This window comes from Ranitomeya imitator, chromosome 2, assembly GCF_032444005.1.
Source record: "Ranitomeya imitator isolate aRanImi1 chromosome 2, aRanImi1.pri, whole genome shotgun sequence".
Taxonomy (NCBI): Eukaryota; Metazoa; Chordata; class Amphibia; order Anura; family Dendrobatidae; genus Ranitomeya; species Ranitomeya imitator.
The window spans coordinates 562,473,976-562,493,298 of NC_091283.1; the positions used below are offsets into that span (position 1 = coordinate 562,473,976).

The window sequence follows — 19,323 nt, forward strand, 5'->3', positions numbered from 1 at the left end:
TGTCTGTCTTGTCTAAGAATTATTCCTGAAATCGCTAATGTTAATTGCTATTTGCTAAGCAAGCTAAGGAGACGATTAACTTTTTTTTTTTTAAATGGTGGGCTACATGTACAGAATTGTTTCCGGCCTTGATAGTGTAATGCAGCCGGACCAACGCAGTGTGAAATTCCTCAATCGACAGGGACCTTTGGCTCAACAAATAACATTTTCTACGATGTTGCTGCTGCAGAATGTCTGGAACTCTTCCATCTAGTGGAGTGCTTTGTGGAAATAAAATCCATTACGACAGCTCCCAACTGCTCTATCACTCCCTCCTCTCAGTCAGAGGCGTAGCTAGAGTTTTGGTTCAGGGGGGGGGGAAAACTTCTGAGTGGGCCCCTAACCAGGTAACCTTGATTACAACTGGGTAACGCACCCTTATAGCGGAGGAGAACCTCAGCAGATGACCGCGCTGTTACTGAAAATAATCTCTAAAGACCAATGGTGATATTACCGCCATATGCTCAGTGGTAGATACTAGCCCTACAGAACATACAAGAGATTACAGCATAGTTATAGATAATGACTTAACGCTGACGTTCTTATTATTATTATAGCGACATTTATTCCATGGCGCTTTACATGTGAGGAGGGGGTATACATAATAAAAACAAGTACAATAATCTTAAACAATACAAGTAACAACTGGTACAGGAGGAGAGAGGACCCTGCTCGCAAAGGCTCACAATATACAAGGGATGGGTGAGAATACAGTAGGCGAGGATAGAGCTGGTCATGCAGTGGTTTGGTCGAATCATTCATTTCTCCCGTCTTTTCCATCTGGCCCAGACCGACATGACAACTTCTTCCACCCAGGACTTGTCTGCAGAGAATACAACAAATACATATTTCACGTCTAATATTCCAGCCCCATCACCATCTATTCCGAACCTGCACAAACCCCTCATCCTGCTGATACCCCAATACTGAGCCGCTGCTGCCGTATGTGTCCCTATTACTGCACCTGATATCCCAATACTGAGCCACTGCTGCCGTATGTGTCCCTATTACTGCACCTGCTGTGTGATTCTCTGTGTCTTCTAAATTCTAAAGCAACCCTCTATAATATAGTAATGCCGGGTGCAAGTGCCCTAGTAAACAGTGCCCATATTCTGCCCCCTAGAAAGTAATAATGCCCTGTGTGCCCCTTTGACAGTCAAAGTAACCTGAGTTATAACAATAAGTTCCCACTTTACATTTAATAATGTCCCGAGTCTGCCCCCTGTACAGCTCCCCTATACACAGCATGATGCTCTCTTATGCACAGTATAATGCCCCCTCACTGTATAGTACCACCAACACAGTATAGTGACCTTTAGTAGCCTCCAACCTGTTTGATGGCTCCAACACTGTATGATGGCCCCTTCACTGTAATCTCCACACTGTATGATGCCCCCTAGATAGCCTCCATGTAGTATAATGCACTCCCCATAAGCCTCCATATAGTATAATGCACTCCCCATAAGCCTCCATATAGTATAATGCACGCCCCATAAGCCTCCATATAGTATAATGCACTCACCATAAGCCTAGGCAGACCATGTAGCAAAAAGCAGCAGCCCCATGGGCAGACCCTGTAGCATAAAGCAGCACCCCCATAGTCAGACCCAGACTGTAGCATAAAGCAGCGCCCCCATAGGCATACCCTGTAGCATAAAGCAGCACCCCCATAGGCAGACCCTGTAGTATAAGACAGCCCCCATAAAAAATAAATACCTCTCTTCCTCTGCAGCTCTGAGCGCCTGCTCATCTCCTTACAGCGGGCGCCAGTCAGTGACGTCAGCGCTCCTTCTCCCATCAATGCGATCAGCTGTATCGGCTAAATGCAAATACAGCTGACCTTGCAATGAAGGGTGGGGGGGCCACTGCTGGCACCGGGGCCCCCCCACCTGCTCAGGGGCCCCATAGCGGCCGGGCGGCTGAGCAGGGAGATAGATTCTACCTGCTCTGCCGCAGAATGTAACTGTATCGTAGCTCCGGGTGGGCCCCCTCAGAGCGCGGGGCCCTGGGTGACCGTCCCCTCTGCCACCCTGGTAGTTACTCTACTGTTCTCAGTGTTAGTGATAGCAAGAGAAAAGGGGGATGGGGTTGTAGACTTATTTGTGGTGGAAAAAGGAGAGAGAGTACCCCAAAGAGGGCAAATAAAGAGGAAATTTCTGAAAACAGCAGAACATGGGTAACATACACAGCTCACATCCAGCTTATATTACTGGGAGCGACACTCCCACAAGAAATACATTTCAAATTTGGATCAGGCTGCAAACTGTAAACCAATGCTGTTGAAAATGAATAAAGATTGAAAAGTAGTGGTTACTTTTTAGTTAATAAAATTGCACCAACATGTCAAAATAATTTTTCACATGTCAAAGATGTCCTTAGACTTCAAAATGCATATGTGTGAGTGTTTAACACATCATATAAATACTACAGAGGGTTAAAAGAACATGCATGTTATTCAACTTTATTGCTTAGGCATCCACAAACTAAGTGATGCTCTGCAATCTTGAAGGGTTTTTACACCTTTCAGGACATTTTTTTTTTTTTTAATCAATGCAGTTAGGCGAGACTAATTTTTTTTTTTTACAATTGGGTTTCATTAAAAATTTTGTACCATTTGACTTATACAGATTTACAGGTAGTTTTCATTGTTCATGTGCTATGTGATCATAAATCAGATGAGTGGAGAACAGAAAAAACCCAGCACAGATCAGGGTTACAAACTCAGACTGATCTCACTGACTGATTCAAAGTCTGCTGATTCTGCAGCCAGCAATAGAAAGTACAACTTTGTCTATAGAACACAAACTGTGCAAAATTGATAATGTAACTCAAATGTATAAGTACATTTTAGTCCATGTTACATGCATTTTAGTAAAAATAAATAAATATATATTTAAAGACCATAGCAATGGGTGCAGCTCAAGTAATCATCTGTACAAACCCAACAGCACATATACTTTTGCTTGTACGGCGGATACTAAGGCATTTCACCAGACAGATATACTGCATTACTGACTACAGATGCTGCTTGCTGTAACAGTAGGACCCATATCTGCATCAGTGCAGTTGCTGGTGTGATATAGAAAAGGAACGGCTCCGCGATCACATCATCCATCTGATGCGGCTCCGCGATCACATCATCTCCATCTGATGCGGCTCCACGATCACATCATCCATCTGATGCGGCTCCGCGATCACATCATCCATCTGATACGGCTCCGCGATCACATCATCCATCTGACGTGGCTCCACGATCACATCATCCATCTGACGCGGCTCCACGATCACATCATCCATCTGACGCGGCTCCACGATCACATCATCCATCTGATGCGGCTCCACAATCACATCATCCATTTGATGCGGCTCCACGATCACATCATCCATCTGATGCCGCTCCACGATCACATCATCCATCTGATGCCGCTCCACGATCACATCATCCATCTGATGCCGCTCCACGATCACATCATCCATCTGATGCGGCTCCACGATCACATCATCCATCTGATGCGGCTCCACGATCACATCATCCATCTGATGCCGCTCCACGATCACATCATCCATCTGATGCCGCTCCACGATCACATCATCCATCTGATGTGGCTCCACGATCACATCATCCATCTGATGCCGCTCCACGATCACATCATCCATCTGATGCCACTCCACGATCACATCATCCATCTGATGCCGCTCCACGATCACATCATCCATCTGATGTGGCTCCACGATCACAGCATCCATCTGATGTGGCTCCACGATCACATCATCCATCTGATGTGGCTCCACGATCACATCATCCATCTGATGCCGCTCCACGATCACATCATCCATCTGATGTGGCTCCACGATCACATCATCCATCTGATGCGGCTCCACGATCACATCGTCCATCTGATGCGGCTCCACGATCACATCGTCCATCTGATGCCTTTGTTTTAATAGACCAGGATTGGTTTAAGCGACTGCAGATTTGAAGTCACTTTTGGGTATCACAAAAGGCATCAATGGCAAAGAGACATAACCGGTGCCTAGTAGCACAGAACAATGGGCACTAGATTTTTTTTTTTTTTTTTTTAATCAGACACGGGACACAGCAATTGAAAACATAATGAGTGTTTTATTTCAAAAACTGTTCTGTGCTCCTTGGCTAAAACCAGGCGTGAAGCACCAGCAACAGCTGCTGTATTAGAACCCCCATCCTCTTGGCAGTAAGGAGAAAGAAGGGGGTGTAATCTTGCTTTAAATAAATTAAATATAAACATTTAACAAAAAAAGTTGCATCAAAAACGACTTGATTGCATATGTCTCGTGACATTAGAACAGCGCTTGTACAAAAAATCAACATTCACTCCAAAAATGGTTTGCAACACCTTGCAGAGCAGACCCTATTGCGCAGCAAAGGGATTAATTTAAAATCCAAGTGTTTCATGCAAAAAAGTCTTACATTAAAAAATATTATTCAAAACTAAAGCCCTTTCTTGTTTTCAGTAGATTCATCTTGCAGACAATTGCACAGTGAGATATATTTGTATATTTGTAATTCACTGAGCATGGATTTGGTCCATTAATGTAAAAACAGAGAATACTGCGTCCCTAATATACCGTATGTGCATTCAACTAGATGTGAGGTACAGGAGATCCCGGATATTGCCTAGGACTGGAAAGATGGCTTAGATTGTGTTCTTCATTACTATACCTGGTTGAGGGCTGAGAGGCTTACCTGTCATTTCACAACTATTGCTTATTTCACTAAATGTGCATTTACAATGAAGGATTACCATGAACGATTATCTTAAGAACACTCCTTTACCATGATCTTTCAGTGTAAATTAGGTGTCGATGACCCCAAACCTCTTTCTTTGGGTGAAATGATCTTTTGTGCAAAACAAAAGATCTTTCTCGGCAACACAAACAGAAAGAGTAAAAGGGAAGCCTATGTGCAATGAGCAATCTGTTACAGATCATTGACATCGGTAAACATGTACCAAATGGCAGTCGCTTAGTGCCACCGGTCACTTCATATGAATGGACCTCATGACTGAAGCAAGTAAGTTGAGGAATGTGCCTATCCAGCCATCTAGAAATGGAAGCTTATATTTTAAGTGACTAATTTTAGGGTCAGGGTGTGGGGGAGGTTGTAAACAAAAAAAAAATGTCCCTTAACGTGCCTCAACACGAAATAGTAGTCTGCCGAAAGAATAGAAGTTGAGAAGCCCCCATACACATTAAATGATCAGCCAGTTCTGACAAAATCGGCATGTGGCTGACTTTAGTGTATACGGGGACTTTGAAATCACAGCTCAGTGCACAAATCAACATTTAGTGCCAATGCTTTCCTGATCTGCTTGGAAGGAATAAATATGGGGCTCACATAAAGAGCCATAATATGTTCATACACATGCATTGTCAATCTCATAGTTTAGTAGATCTGGACTGGAGACTTGCACCACAGGGCATCGGGGTATTGGTGTGTGTAGTACCCTTATAATTTAGAGCAATGTTGACTACTTCCCACACCAGGATCTGTGATACAGAGTAAAGGCTACACGCCTACCCTGAACCCTTCACAAAAATGTGAAGGTATACGCAGAACAGAACCACACGGTAAAAACAACTGTAGAGCAGAGCCCTCAGAGGTCTTGAGAAGCAGAAATACATTTCAAACTGCTTTGGTCTTCAGAACTCTAAAGTTACATCTTTTCTAACGTTTCTTCTAGTGTTTTTTCTAACCCAGAGTTTTGTCTGTAAACTGAAGTGAGATGAAATGTCCCTCAGAGGCAGCATTCATTTTTACCAGAAAATAGCAATTCGGATTGAGAACTTCAGGTTTTCTCCACAAATGTTCACATCCTTTCAGCTTCTGCTGCTGTTAAATACACCCATGCTGGACATTTTCTATTATCTCAATGTTGGGGGTTTACACTTAATAGTGATAATGCGTAAGTTAGAGGGGGGATTCCTGAGCTGACGAGGTCCTCCAATCTTTGAAAATCTCAATAACTCTTCTATACAAACTTCACAGTCAAATCAGTGGATCCATAAGCAGGCACTGAGATTTGGACTGGCTCAAGAATTGTCTCAGATATTTAAATCTCATTACTGGAGCAAAAAAGAAATCAAGTACAAATTGTCCAGATTTGTGTGTCACATGAGTTACAAAGTTGATATGAAAAACCATGTCACATTTAATTCGGAGCTCAATCTTCCAAGATCGTCAGGACCTTCAAGTTGTTCTTTCAAGAAGCTTCCACTGTTCAGAAGCGAACAAGTTTAGTGGAGCACCTGGTCAATATCATATTTCTCACAAAACTTGTTGGTAAAGGGAATACAGGTCAGATATTCTATCCAAGGCCAGTTGATTGGATAAACGTAGAGCCAGATAACGAGCGACGCAAAAAGACCTATAAAGACCATCAGTGAAACCATGATCATGGCTCTCTTGCGGTACTTGTCAGCCGTGCCAAATGTAATGTATGGGAGGAAGGCAAATGAGAGCAGAAGACCACTTAAAAAGCCAAAAATATGAGCTATGTTATCAATCCAGGGAAGAAGTCCAAAGAGGAACAGAAAGAGAACAATTCCACAAAGCTTGAAGAGTGCCTTCCATGGCTTGGCCAAGATTTGCCAGCTCTGGAAAAGTTCAACGAAAAGGCATGCCAGAAGACCAAATTGAGATCCTGCTGGACCAACCTGCAGGAAAACACACAAAATACAAGTAAAGTATATGGTAAACCATCACATTTATGATACAATGAGTTAAGGTCTGTTTAAGTGGATCAACCAGCAGCAAGACACAACCACCGTTTGGTAAACATTTACAAATCGGAGATAGTTAAAACCCCTACTTACAGGTAGAGTAAAGTAAACCATGCACACTGAGTGAACTATATCGCTCACTGTGCATAGGCCACTAGGATGAATCATTTCACAGAATTTTTTTTTTTGTGCTGCACAAAATGTAATTTCACCTGATGAACGGCAGCCTAATCATGAAACACTAGTTCTAGATTATCTTGCAGTGTAAATGCCCCTTACCTCCAAGACCTCAGTCCTCATGTCAAACTCAACAGTGTCCAGGAAGCTTTGAGAACTAACCTGTCTACTAGTGATGAGAAAACGTGAGTGTGCTCGGGTGCAATCCGAGTGTCTTCGGCGTGCTTCAATATGTTCTCGAGTCCCGAGGCTGTATGTCTCGCAGCTGTTTGACAGCCGCAACACATGCAGGGATTTCCTGTTTGTTATGCAATTACCGCATGTGTTGCGGCTGTCAAACAGCTGTGAGACATGCAGCCGTGGAGACTAGAACATGTTATTCGAGCACGCCCGAGATACTCGGATAGCACCCGAGATACTCGGATAGCACGTTGCCCAAGAATATTTGCTCATCATTATTGTCTACTTTTCCCTATACCTGCCAGTATCACAGAGGGGACAAGCTAGCAAAGCATATGAAAAATGGGGAAAGATTCTAGCACAACTGTCCAGGGATAAAATGGATTCTTTATTCAAAAGTAGTTAAAACATTAAAAGGCGAGGCCTCGTACTTGACGCGTTTCAGGTGTACACACACCCTTAGTCATAGGCTATGACTAAGAATGTGTGTACACCTGAAACGCGTCAGGTACGAGGCCTCGCCTTTTAATGTTTTAACTACGTTTGAATAAAGAATCCATTTTATCCCTGGATGGTGGTTCTGGAATCTTTCCTTATTTTTCGTCTACCTTCCTATGATCACCAGTGGAAACGGCCGCCTCAGAAGGAACTCCGGGCCAAATTTCCCGCTATACATTCTCAGCGTGGTAAGCTCCTTCGTCCCTCTCCCTGCATCTCACTAAAGGCCCCGTCACACATAGCGACGCTTAAGCGATCCCGACAACGATACGACCTGTCAGGGATCGTTGCTGCGTCGCTATGTGGTCGCTGGTGAGATGTCACACAGTGCGATCTCCCCAACGACGCAGCAGCGATGCGGCGAACTGTAGCGACCTGTAGAACGATGCTATTTCATGATGATTCAATGGGACGTCCTGTCAACGAGGTCGTTGGTAAGGTGTCAAACACAGCGATGTGTGCTACCCAGCGGGACCTCAACGATCAAAAAATGGTCCAGGCCATTCCGACACGACCAGCGATCTCACAGCAGGAACCTGATCGCTGCTACGTGTCACACATAGCGAGATCGCTACTGAGGTCGCTGTTGCATCACAAAACTTGTGACTCAGCAGCGATCTCGCTATGTGAGACGGGGGCTTAAGCTAGCAAAGCAGTGGTTTTCTGGAGCTAAAAAGGTAAAAATTAGATAACTGATCCTGCGGAGCCAGAATCCAGAAAAGACAAGTAATTAATTTATCACTTCTGTCACAGAAATGCATAGCTGTAGGAAATGAGAAATATTAAAGAATGCCCCATATCTCACTTTCCTGGCCCCTGTATCACATGATATGACATATTTAAGATCTCTTAAGTCACATATGAATTTTTTTGTGGAGCCCTCTTTGCTATGTACAATGCGAGGACAGTGAAAGTGTGGTGACCCAGTGAGAACTACAGACAGATACACTTAGGAAATGGCTGACAAATCCTGGCTGTCTGATTACATGGATTAGTGGCAGGCCTTAGGCCGGACAGGTAATCTCTACATAAGCCTATGAAAGCTAGAAAATAAAGGAGCACGAGAGGGGAATTCACGTGCGCATCAGACCATGGGGGCTGCTTTCTTATGGACACTGAGCTAGTAAAAAGAAAAAAAAAGCAAATACCTTGACCTTTATACAGTGGGGTAAAAAAGTATTTAGTCAGTCAGCAATAGTGCAAGTTCCACCACTTAAAAAGATGAGAGGCGTCTGTAATTTACATCATAGGTAGACCTCAACTATGGGAGACAAACTGAGAAAAAAAAATCCAGAAAATCACATTGTCTGTTTTTTTATAATTTTATTTGCATATTATGGTGGAAAATAAGTATTTGGTCAGAAACAAACAATCAAGATTTCTGGCTCTCACAGACCTGTAACTTCTTCTTTAAGAGTCTCCTCTTTCCTCCACTCCTTACCTGTAGTAATGGCACCTGTTTAAACTTGTTATCAGTATAAAAAGACACCTGTGCACACCCTCAAACAGTCTGACTCCAAACTCCACTATGGTGAAGACCAAAGAGCTGTCAAAGGACACCAGAAACAAAATTGTAGCCCTGCACCAGGCTGGGAAGACTGAATCTGCAATAGCCAACCAGCTTGGAGTGAAGAAATCAACAGTGGGAGCAATAATTAGAAAATGGAAGACATACAAGACCACTGATAATCTCCCTCGATCTGGGGCTCCACGCAAAATCCCACCCTGTGGGGTCAGAATGATCACAAGAATGGTGAGCAAAAATCCCAGAACCACGCGGGGGGACCTAGTGAATGAACTGCAGAGAGCTGGGACCAATGTAACAAGGCCTACCATAAGTAACACACTACGCCACCATGGACTCAGATCCTGCAGTGCCAGACGTGTCCCACTGCTTAAGCCAGTACATGTCCAGGCCCGTCTGAAGTTTGCTAGAGAGCATTTGGATGATCCAGAGGAGTTTTGGGAGAATGTCCTATGGTCTGATGAAACCAAACTGGAACTGTTTGGTAGAAACACAACTTGTCGTGTTTGGAGGAAAAAGAATACTGAGTTGCATCCATCAAACACCATACCTACTGTAAAGCATGGTGGTGGAAACATCATGCTTTGGGGCTGTTTCTCTGCAAAGGGGCCAGGACGACTGATCCGGGTACATGAAAGAATGAATGGGGCCATGTGTCGTGAGATTTTGAGTGCAAACCTCCTTCCATCAGCAAGGGCATTGAAGATGAAACGTGGCTGGGTCTTACAACATGACAATGATCCAAAGCACACCGCCAGGGCAACGAAGGAGTGGCTTCGTAAGAAGCATTTCAAGGTCCTGGAGTGGCCTAGCCAGTCTCCAGATCTCAACCCTATAGAAAACCTTTGGAGGGAGTTGAAAGTCCGTGTTGCCAAGCGAAAAGCCAAAAACATCACTGCTCTAGAGGAGATCTGCATGGAGGAATGGGCCAACATACCAACAACAGTGTGTGGCAATCTTGTGAAGACTTACAGAAAACGTTTGACCTCTGTCATTGCCAACAAAGGATATATTACAAAGTATTGAGATGAAATTTTGTTTCTGACCAAATACTTATTTTCCACCATAATATGCAAATAAAATGATAAAAAAACAGACAATGTGATTTTCTGGATTTTTTTTCTCAGTTTGTCTCCCATAGTTGAGGTCTACCTATGATGTAATTTACAGACGCCTCTCATCTTTTTAAGTGGTGGAACTTGCACTATTGCTGACTGACTAAATACTTTTTTGCTCCACTGTATATCGTCTGGGAACATCTCATCTACACACTTTACTTTGCCCTAACTAAACTTTCACATTATAAAATATCACACATTAGTTCATACATATAAATTAAATGTAGTAAAAGTGGCTGTCTAGGAAAAAAAACATGGCTGCTTCCTTCCAAAAAAAAGCCACACACCAGTATACATTGTTATATGTGGTATTGTAGCGTGGCACAATTCACTGCAATGAAGGAGAGGCAGTAATACCAGACATAACCAGGGACAGGTGCGGTTCTGCCTCCTGAAGAAGGCAGTCACATTTTCTAATCCTTTTAACGGGTAGAAGCTTTAAAGTGCATTATATGTGGTAAAGGCCGAAACTCGGCATTTCTATCACACAGGACTTACCTCAGCCCTGTAGGGCAGGAATAAGGCACTGGCTAGGTTCCCTGTAATGCCACTCAGTATGTAGATGATGGAGATCCGAAGCCAGCCTGCCAGCTTCTCTAGATCCCGCAGGACCGTCATCTGGAAGATCACTGACACCAAACAATGGATGATCCTAAAAGAATAAGGAAGTGAAGCTAGCAACCAAGCATCTTAAAAGGATTAGTGTTGAGCGATACCGTCCGATATTTGAAAGTATCGGTTGGTATCGGCCGATATCCGAAAAATATCGGATATCGCCGATACCGATATCCGATACCAATGCAAGTCAATGGGAAACAAATATCGGAAGGTATCCTGTAATGGATCCCAGGGTCTGAAGGAGAGGAAACTCTCCTTCAGGCCCTGGGATCCATATTCATGTGTAAAATAAAGAATAAAAATAAAAAATATTGATTTACTTACCCTCTGACGCACCCTGGTCGTCACCGCTGCAACCACCTTGCTTTCGTTCCGAAGAATGAGCGCGTAAAGGGCCCTCGATGACGTCGCGGCTTGTGATTGGTCGCTGAGCGGTCATGTGACCGCTCACGCGACCAATCACAAGCCGCGATGTCATCGAAGGTCCTTAACGCGCTCATTCTTAGGAACGAAAGCAAGGCGGTTGCAGCGGTGACGACCAGGGCGCGTCAGAGGGTAAGTATATCAATATTTCTTTTTATTCTTTATTTTACACATTAATCTTAATCCCGATACCGATTCCCGATATCACAAAAATATCGGAACTCGGTATCGGAATTCCGATACCGCAAATATCGTCCGATATCCGATACTTGCGGTATCGGAATGTTCAACACTAGGAGACATATATTCAAACCCATAGCAACTTTACAGCCATTTTATTTCCTTACCGCACTCTGAAAGTGAAAGCTGCATGGTAGTTGGTTGCTAAAAGGCCAGTTTTAGGAGTCATTTTATTTTTTTTTTATAAATAAAACCTCAGACTAGGAATGTCCTAAATATATAGGCAGATTCAAACAGTCTCCGGTCATTTAAATATGTATCAGTGCACATTGTACTGGACGAATGTAGGAGCTGAGAGACAGTTTGCAGCAATGCATCAGTTGATTACAATGAATGTTTCATCACCAGGAGATTATCACTGTGTGGACTACAGCTCACGGAAGCTCCAGGTCCAACTCCGCCCCAGTACTGATTAGCAGCTTACTGTTTATATACAATGTATACAGAAAGCTTCTAAATCAGGGATGTGGCGGGTTTCACTTTCTGAGCTTCGCTAGAGCTAAAAAGTCTGTCACAACTGCTGCACCCAGTAAACTAAGTGACATTGCTGGAATCAGGGGCTCTTTTCCTACATTATGCTGCTCTCAGATGAGGTAGTAAAAACCTGCCGACAGATGCACTTCAAATGTTTTTTTTAATTTATTTCTTTTACATCAAGCAGAATTATGCAACTTATCAATTCACCGTTCTCTAACCATGAATATCAATTCCTTACCACTTTTAAAGATTGGGGAGATGCCCCCAACTGATTAGACCTAATTGTCAGCTCACATATATTTATTTCTTTAGGAAGAATAACGAGGAAATGGAACCGTGCAAAGATATGTATATATATAACCAATCCAATATTCATTTCATGGGAAATACACAAGTACTAAACTAGATGTTACGAGAGCTGATGGGTCCATCTCAAATCTAGAGGTTGAAATTCATAGGAGCCTCTACAGTTCTCATCTAGAAATGCTGCAATGCGATTAGCTTAGAAACCATTCATTCAACCATTTAACTATAAATATTCTGACAAATACCTACCCAGCATGAAGAAAAAGGGATAACCACAGTCTGTAAAACTGATCCGGGATCTCAGGATTTAGAAATGGCAGCAAACCACACACTTCATCCAGACAGTGGACCTGTAGCAGATAAAACCATTTACCGACACAAACACGAATATCAGCTTTATTGATATTACCCACTTCCAGGGGATTGGACACAAGTGCAAGTTATCACCTATTTGCAGGAGCAGTGAAAAACCACTACTAATCTCGAGAAGTCCCCTCTCTATTGAGCCCCAATCTTGGTATAACTAAGTGGTTTGTCACATGATGTATGTTTAGGAGGGCACTACTCTACTGCCTCCCGTGTATCTCTGACTGACACTTTTGACCAGTGGCTGTGTCACGCAGCTAGCCAAGAACACACCGATGCGAAAACAGCATGGAGTCAGCTTTGCCTTTGCAGTAGTGATGAGCGAACGTGCTCGGATAAAGCGTTATCTGAGCATGCTCATGTGCTAACAGTGTCTCAGGCGTGCTCGAAAAATATGTCAGAGTCCCCGCGCCCGATTGTCTCACGGCTGTTTGACATGTGCAACATATGCAGGGATTGCCTGTTCGGGAGCACCACTACTCTGCAGTAAAGGAAAAGCGCAGCCGCACAAAAGCTGCCCAGATCCAGACCACGCTTACAAGTCACATTTTTGTTGAAGCTTTTTTTTTTTTTGAGCTACCATAATGTAACAGGGTGGTGGTGGGCCACCATAAGAAATCTGGATACCCCTCTCTTCTAGTAAAGAGATTATCCCTGCCTGTAATATTTAGGCAAGACATTAGAACATTGCTGATAATGCAAATCACTAATAAGAGCAAATGATCTCCAGGCCATCTTATTCTTTTAGTAATATACCATAACCATCTATTGGAAACCAAGACTGACCTGCGAGCAAAGTGTGGCCTCTTCGTGGAAATACCCATGCATGAAGTTACAGTACTCCCTTGTTGTAATTTCACAACTGAGAAAAAATTATAAAACAATAATGTAATTATAAAATGGGAAAACGACTTTCCTCCCCCACATTATACATCCTTACAAGGAGGATGCCATGGTTCTTACCTTCCCTTGGTGCCAATACAGCATGGTCTTCCTTTGATTTCACAGTCCATGTGTCTAAACCCAGTGTGGTTGTTTTTGGGTTGATAGGTGCAAATCTAGAGAAAAGACAACTATTAAAGTGAATCTGTCTCCAGCTTTTTGAAAATCAGTCTGAGAACAGCATAATATAGGGAAAGATACCATGATTTCGGCGATGTATCACTTACAGGACTGCTTGCTGCAGTTTGGATCAATTGTTAGTTTATCTGCAGCAGATCTAAAACTTCTCCCAATGCCGAGCTCTGTAACCCCACTCAAACCACTGTGACAGCTTTCTGCCTATGCACAGTGTACACAACTGCCAATCGGTGATGGGGATGAGGTTACACAGTGCTCGTGAGTATCAAGGACTACCTGGTGGCAGGTTTATTAGTCCTCCAGTGGTGATTTTAGTGATTTTATCAATAAATAAGCAGCCCAGTAAGTGACACATTGACACTTAGTGTCTCTACATAATGCTTCTCACAGATTAGTTGGGAAAAACCTGGTGACAGATTCCCATTAATTACCACCGTGCCCATCTAACAATCATTAACTCACTGAAAAACACTTACTGGCCACTGAGTGATGTCATCAGCCCAGACATGGGGGGTTATGGAGGCGGGCTCCTCACAAGTCCTAGTGAAAAAAAAAAAAAAAACAAATTAAAAAGTTTACAAGACCACCAAAACTGGCATGACCAAATAGAACGTAAACTGAATATTCAAAGACTGGCCCCAAATGATGGTCTATTAGCACACAGAATGATGCTGGCACAATCTATCGGTTTCTCGTGTGTGTATGGGATAGGGATAGCAGAATGTGAATCCCCAAATATATTTATCTGCAGGTAAACACACTTTTAATCCTGGTCTTCGGTTAAATTGGAAGTGCAGCTACAGAGAGAAAATTAAGTTGTGTTCTCCCTGCAGCCCCTCGCTTACAGTCTATGGTGGCGGTGCAGGGAGCTGTAACAATCAGCGCTCAATAGACAGCGAGTGCTGCAGGGCAGGATGTCGGCCATGGTGCAGGGGCTGATTATAGTGCGCTCACTGTGTAGTGATTGGTGACAGCCCCTGGGAATACCCCAATAAGTGGAAGCGAGACTAATATCCCTCTCCCTATGGTGGCTCTTCCAATTAGACTGCTACCATGTTTAAAAGGTACTTGCTTTCAGATTATAGGCATGGGTGAAAAACATTTTTTTTTTTTGCCGACAGGTTCCCTAAAGTGTACAAAGCTACGGAATATGTAGCTGCTATGTAGACAATTGGACATAAAAGAGATTTTGTAAGTTTCATCTTTATCACTTCTGGAGTGCAGCACAGCATATGCAGACATGCACACTGGAGGCTTACATAGGGATTTACAGATGGATCTGGATCTCATGGAGGACCCAGCAGGTTACCCTGGGTTTAATAGGCTGACAGACAGATGAGTGGCAAAGTCCTATTCCTGTAAGTAAGCCAGCATGTCACCACTGAGCACGTGGCAAGGGAGCTGATCCTAACGGAGGACAATAGGTCTTGTGACAAGCAGACAGCTTTAGTAAAGTAGCCGCAGTAATCCAAGGCCAGGGATGGGTGGCTGCCAGCACACAGGGAAGGTGTCCGGCAGGACAGAGGCTAAAAGACATTTTAGGCAGAAGGTCCCATTCCTAAATGATAGGTACTTCACAACTCAAGTAAAGCTTTATATCAGGCAAAAAGACTGTTCCAATACTAATTATCTAGTGTACCCACTACCATCCACAAGCCTGGAGATGGCTTATAGCAGACCCCAGCTATGGCAGGCACATATACCTGAGCGTTTAGGTCTGGTAGGCCACGGACTAGTGTAAAGGCTTCCTTCTACATGTCAACCAATACTATAGTGTGGCTCCAATATCTTTCCATTTAAGAGCTAGAGATGCCAAGTGATTTTCTTTCTCACCCTGCGGTTTACAGACATATCCAAATTTACTATTCAGAGAGATCAGCTGCATACTAACAGGCAAGGAATGGAGAAAGGTCATCATCTAATGTTTTAGAGGTACAAAGAAACAGGTCTGTAGTGACGGATGTAAAAGAATACCCACAAATTCCTGCCACAATAGGCAAATGACTGGACATAAACCATACGAGGCATTTGGAGTGGCCAGCCAATTACCCGATGCAGCTGGGCAATATTTGGGGACACTGAAGGCCACTCCTTGGACCTCAGGAAGGCATTGGTGTATCTGTTCTGCAGCCATTATATGGCATTTTAAAGATTTATCAATAGGTAATGCCATGAAAGTCTGAACAGATTAAAAAAAATCTCAACAAAGATATCTATTGCCTATCCATTTAAAGAGACTATGGTTAGTAAGCCATAAGGATGATAAGCAAAATGACAGAGCAGCCAATTCTTGAGCCTCAGCTCTAATCAATGTCAGCTCACCGAGGGTCTTGGTGACACACTGCTCCTGAAACCCTCCTTTCGCCATTCTCATTAAGTTTAGGAGCATTATGGTCTGGCCACTTTAAGAAAGTAGCCAATGTTTCCTAGAAGAAAAAACGTAACATTTAGAAACATACTGGTAGTGAGACTTTTTTTTTTGGATTATTGGCATATATTTTAAAAAGTTAAAAGAAATTACCACGGGCCAACACAGTGTACCATTGGAAAACGAATACTAATAACACACTCAAATTACTACTACTCAGATAACTCCCCTTATAATCGAGGCACAATTACAGTCCATTCATAGGGCCTCAAATTAAAATATCCTGAAAGACCCACATCAGATAAAAACTTGCAAAAGCTCCCAGTCCAGATGGACTCCCTAATGTACTATAAAGCATGAGCTTCTGCCCCCCACTTACTAAACTTTCATAGAACACTCCTTTTCGCGCTCCTTCCCAATTCACCTTTTGCTTTATCTACACTGTCCCCCATTCCTCTTTGCGATCCCTTCTACGAAACTCGGAGGTAAGTTTGGAGTCAATTCTCCCCCCCATGTAAATCATCAGCCTTTAGGCACATTATTATTGGATTGTTCACATCTAATGTACGCTTACAATAGTATTTTACAGACATTTGAGGATGGTCATTATGTTTGCCCACTATTTGGAACTTTGAAAGCGCTACAGCATGTTTTCTATTGGACCTGTGACGCCATGCGGTAAAGGCTAGGGATGAGCAAAGATGTTTGCGGGATTCTTGTCCAGTGGCCATGTCACTAATCTGGCAATCTTCCTTCTCACGGCCAGCATCCCCAGCTCCACTTCTATTTAGCAGCACCGATGCAATGTTATGTGTGTTTGGTAATTAAGTTGCACTGAACCTACTAATTAGAAGAGGATCAAGGGAATGCCAGAAAATAGAAAAAGAGGTACGCAGTGCCCCTGTGCATTGGTAGTCCGTGGCCTTTGGACTAGGGTCTTACAAATCGTTTTGCTCAATTCAACGCTTTTGATGCCACAAAATCTCAGAATTATTAGGTTACAGTGTGCTGTATAGAGACCCATCTAGCATCACATTAAGCCTGGTCCACAAGTGGTTAATAAACAGCACAAAAAAGAACGTGCATTTTTTTTCTAATAAGCCTTTATCAGTTTTTTCATAAGAGCACGCCAACACACTTCCTCCTGATCTGTTTACATGCAAGTGACCTTGGGCAGCACGGTGGCTCAGTGGTTAGCACTGTAGCCTTTCAGCGCTGGGGTCCTGGGTTCCAATCCCACCAAGGACAACATCTGCAAGGAGTTTGTATGTTCTCTCCGTGTTTGCCTGGGTTTCCTCCGGGTTCTCTCCAAAAGACATACTGATAGGGAATGTAGATTGTGAGCCCCAACGGGGACAGTGATGATATGATATGTAAAGCGCTGCAGAATATGATAGCGCTATATAAACAAAAATAATCAATGACCTCAACAATCGAAAAATTAAAGGGTGCTCTTGCACAAAGGTCAAGGGAGCAGAAGGAGGCCAGACAAATAGGCACGAGTTCAGCATATTCTATGAAGGTTATTAGACCAAAGGGTCCCATTTCACTGTTGGATCTGAACGTATATTTTGCTGCTCCGAACTCAAAGTGTTAATCATGCAGCCAAACTATAGTCACAGGCATGTGATGGTGAATGAGCACCACCTACTGGTAATACATTGCGACCAGGGTGAAGATGGAAGACTTTAACCTTACCGAGCAGTCTCGACGTAGTGTCTGGACACATCCCGAGTTATCATTCTGAATGCAGCAGCCAGACTCGCGTTCAAGGTCGTGTTCTCTTTTTATCAGGCTCTGGATTTGCGCATCTCTCCGTATGCAAGGGGAAAACTTCGCTCCCAAGTGGATGAGCGCTATCTGAAATGGCAAGTTTCCTGATAAGCCTCAACATTTCCTTTACATAAAGGAGTCCAAATATACAATGTGTAACCCTTTCAGAGCAATGAGAACTCTACTTACAGAACTGGGACCTATCCAGAAGTTTTCTTGCTGAATGTATTTCACGCTCTCATATACTCCTTTGTTCCGTAAAACCTACACACAAAGTGCAAAAGTTATAACTCCACTACACCGACAGATAAAATACACAATATAAATCTCCATAGTGTCCACCTGAGTCAAGTCTTTGAATGGACTAATTATTATTTCATTTCTAATTGGAGAGTCCAGTTTCCCACTGAAAGTAACCAACAGAAGAAGTAACTTTTTGGGAAAAAGTGGTCAAGTCCCATATAGTAATGAATTTAGTGACTTATGTAACACACAGTACAGAATGGAGAACCCACAATCTAAAAGGGACATTCCCATACATACAACTTCTCCATGATGTCAGGACTAAGCGTTCGGGAAAACGTCCCATTTCTTGAAACCGCAGAGTGTGTAAGAAAACCTCATTTTTACCCACGACTCAAAATTGAAAACTATATCATGAAACTAAAAGCTGGCTGGAATATAAGGCCTTACCTGGGATATTACATAAAACTGCCTATCTTTAGGAGAACTAAAGGCCGTAGCAGAGCGACCTCTTCAATGCAGTGCTAACAGGACGATGTCCATGTGCGTGCGGCTATAGTTCAGACCCATTTCTTTTGCTAGAAAATCCAATAAATATCCTTAAAAGGAAACCAGTCACCGGGAACATTAAGTACAATATGCCCTATGTTACAGTGCAGGAAAAGTGGAGCAGATTCATAGATAAGTTTGTGAGAAAAGATCCAGTATAACCGATGTTTTCATCCTTTAACTCCGTAATGGCCAGGGGCATTTCAGTTTTAGAATTTCGTTTTTTGCTCCCTTCTTCCCAGAGCCATAACTTTTTTTTATTTCTTGGTCAATATGGCCATGTGAAGGCTTGACTTTTGCGGGACAAGTTGTACTTTTGAACGACACCATTGATTTTAACATATTATGTAAAAAAAAAAAAAAAGTGCAATTGCACAGTCTTTTTTTTTTTTGCCATGTTCACTAAATACTAAAATTGATCTGCTATTATGATTCTCCAGGTCATTACGAGTTCAGAGACACCAAACATGTCTAGGTTCTTTTTTATTTAAGTAGTGAAAAAAATCCAAAATTTCTGATACCCGTACCGTCTCCATTTTCATGATCTGGGGTTGGGTGAGGGCTTATTTTTTTGCGCGCCG

At 43.0% G+C, this 19,323-nt stretch overlaps 1 protein-coding gene across 2 annotated transcripts in view; it reads right to left on the reverse strand.

Moving 5' to 3' along the window:
- Positions 1-4,142: 4,142 nt before the first annotated feature.
- RHBDF2 (rhomboid 5 homolog 2) overlaps positions 4,143-19,323 on the reverse strand; it is a 125,939-nt gene continuing 110,758 nt past the window's right edge. For both annotated transcript variants that reach the window (XM_069752090.1, XM_069752089.1), the window contains 9 exons: positions 18,140-18,214; positions 17,876-18,037; positions 16,132-16,235; positions 14,286-14,349; positions 13,693-13,787; positions 13,516-13,591; positions 12,613-12,713; positions 10,798-10,951; positions 4,143-6,735 (listed from right to left, as the gene is read on the reverse strand). In XM_069752090.1, the coding sequence (XP_069608191.1) occupies positions 6,316-6,735; positions 10,798-10,951; positions 12,613-12,713; positions 13,516-13,591; positions 13,693-13,787; positions 14,286-14,349; positions 16,132-16,235; positions 17,876-18,037; positions 18,140-18,214 (1,251 nt within the window). In that variant the 3' untranslated portion in view covers positions 4,143-6,315. The remainder of the gene's footprint in view (positions 6,736-10,797; positions 10,952-12,612; positions 12,714-13,515; positions 13,592-13,692; positions 13,788-14,285; positions 14,350-16,131; positions 16,236-17,875; positions 18,038-18,139; positions 18,215-19,323) is intronic.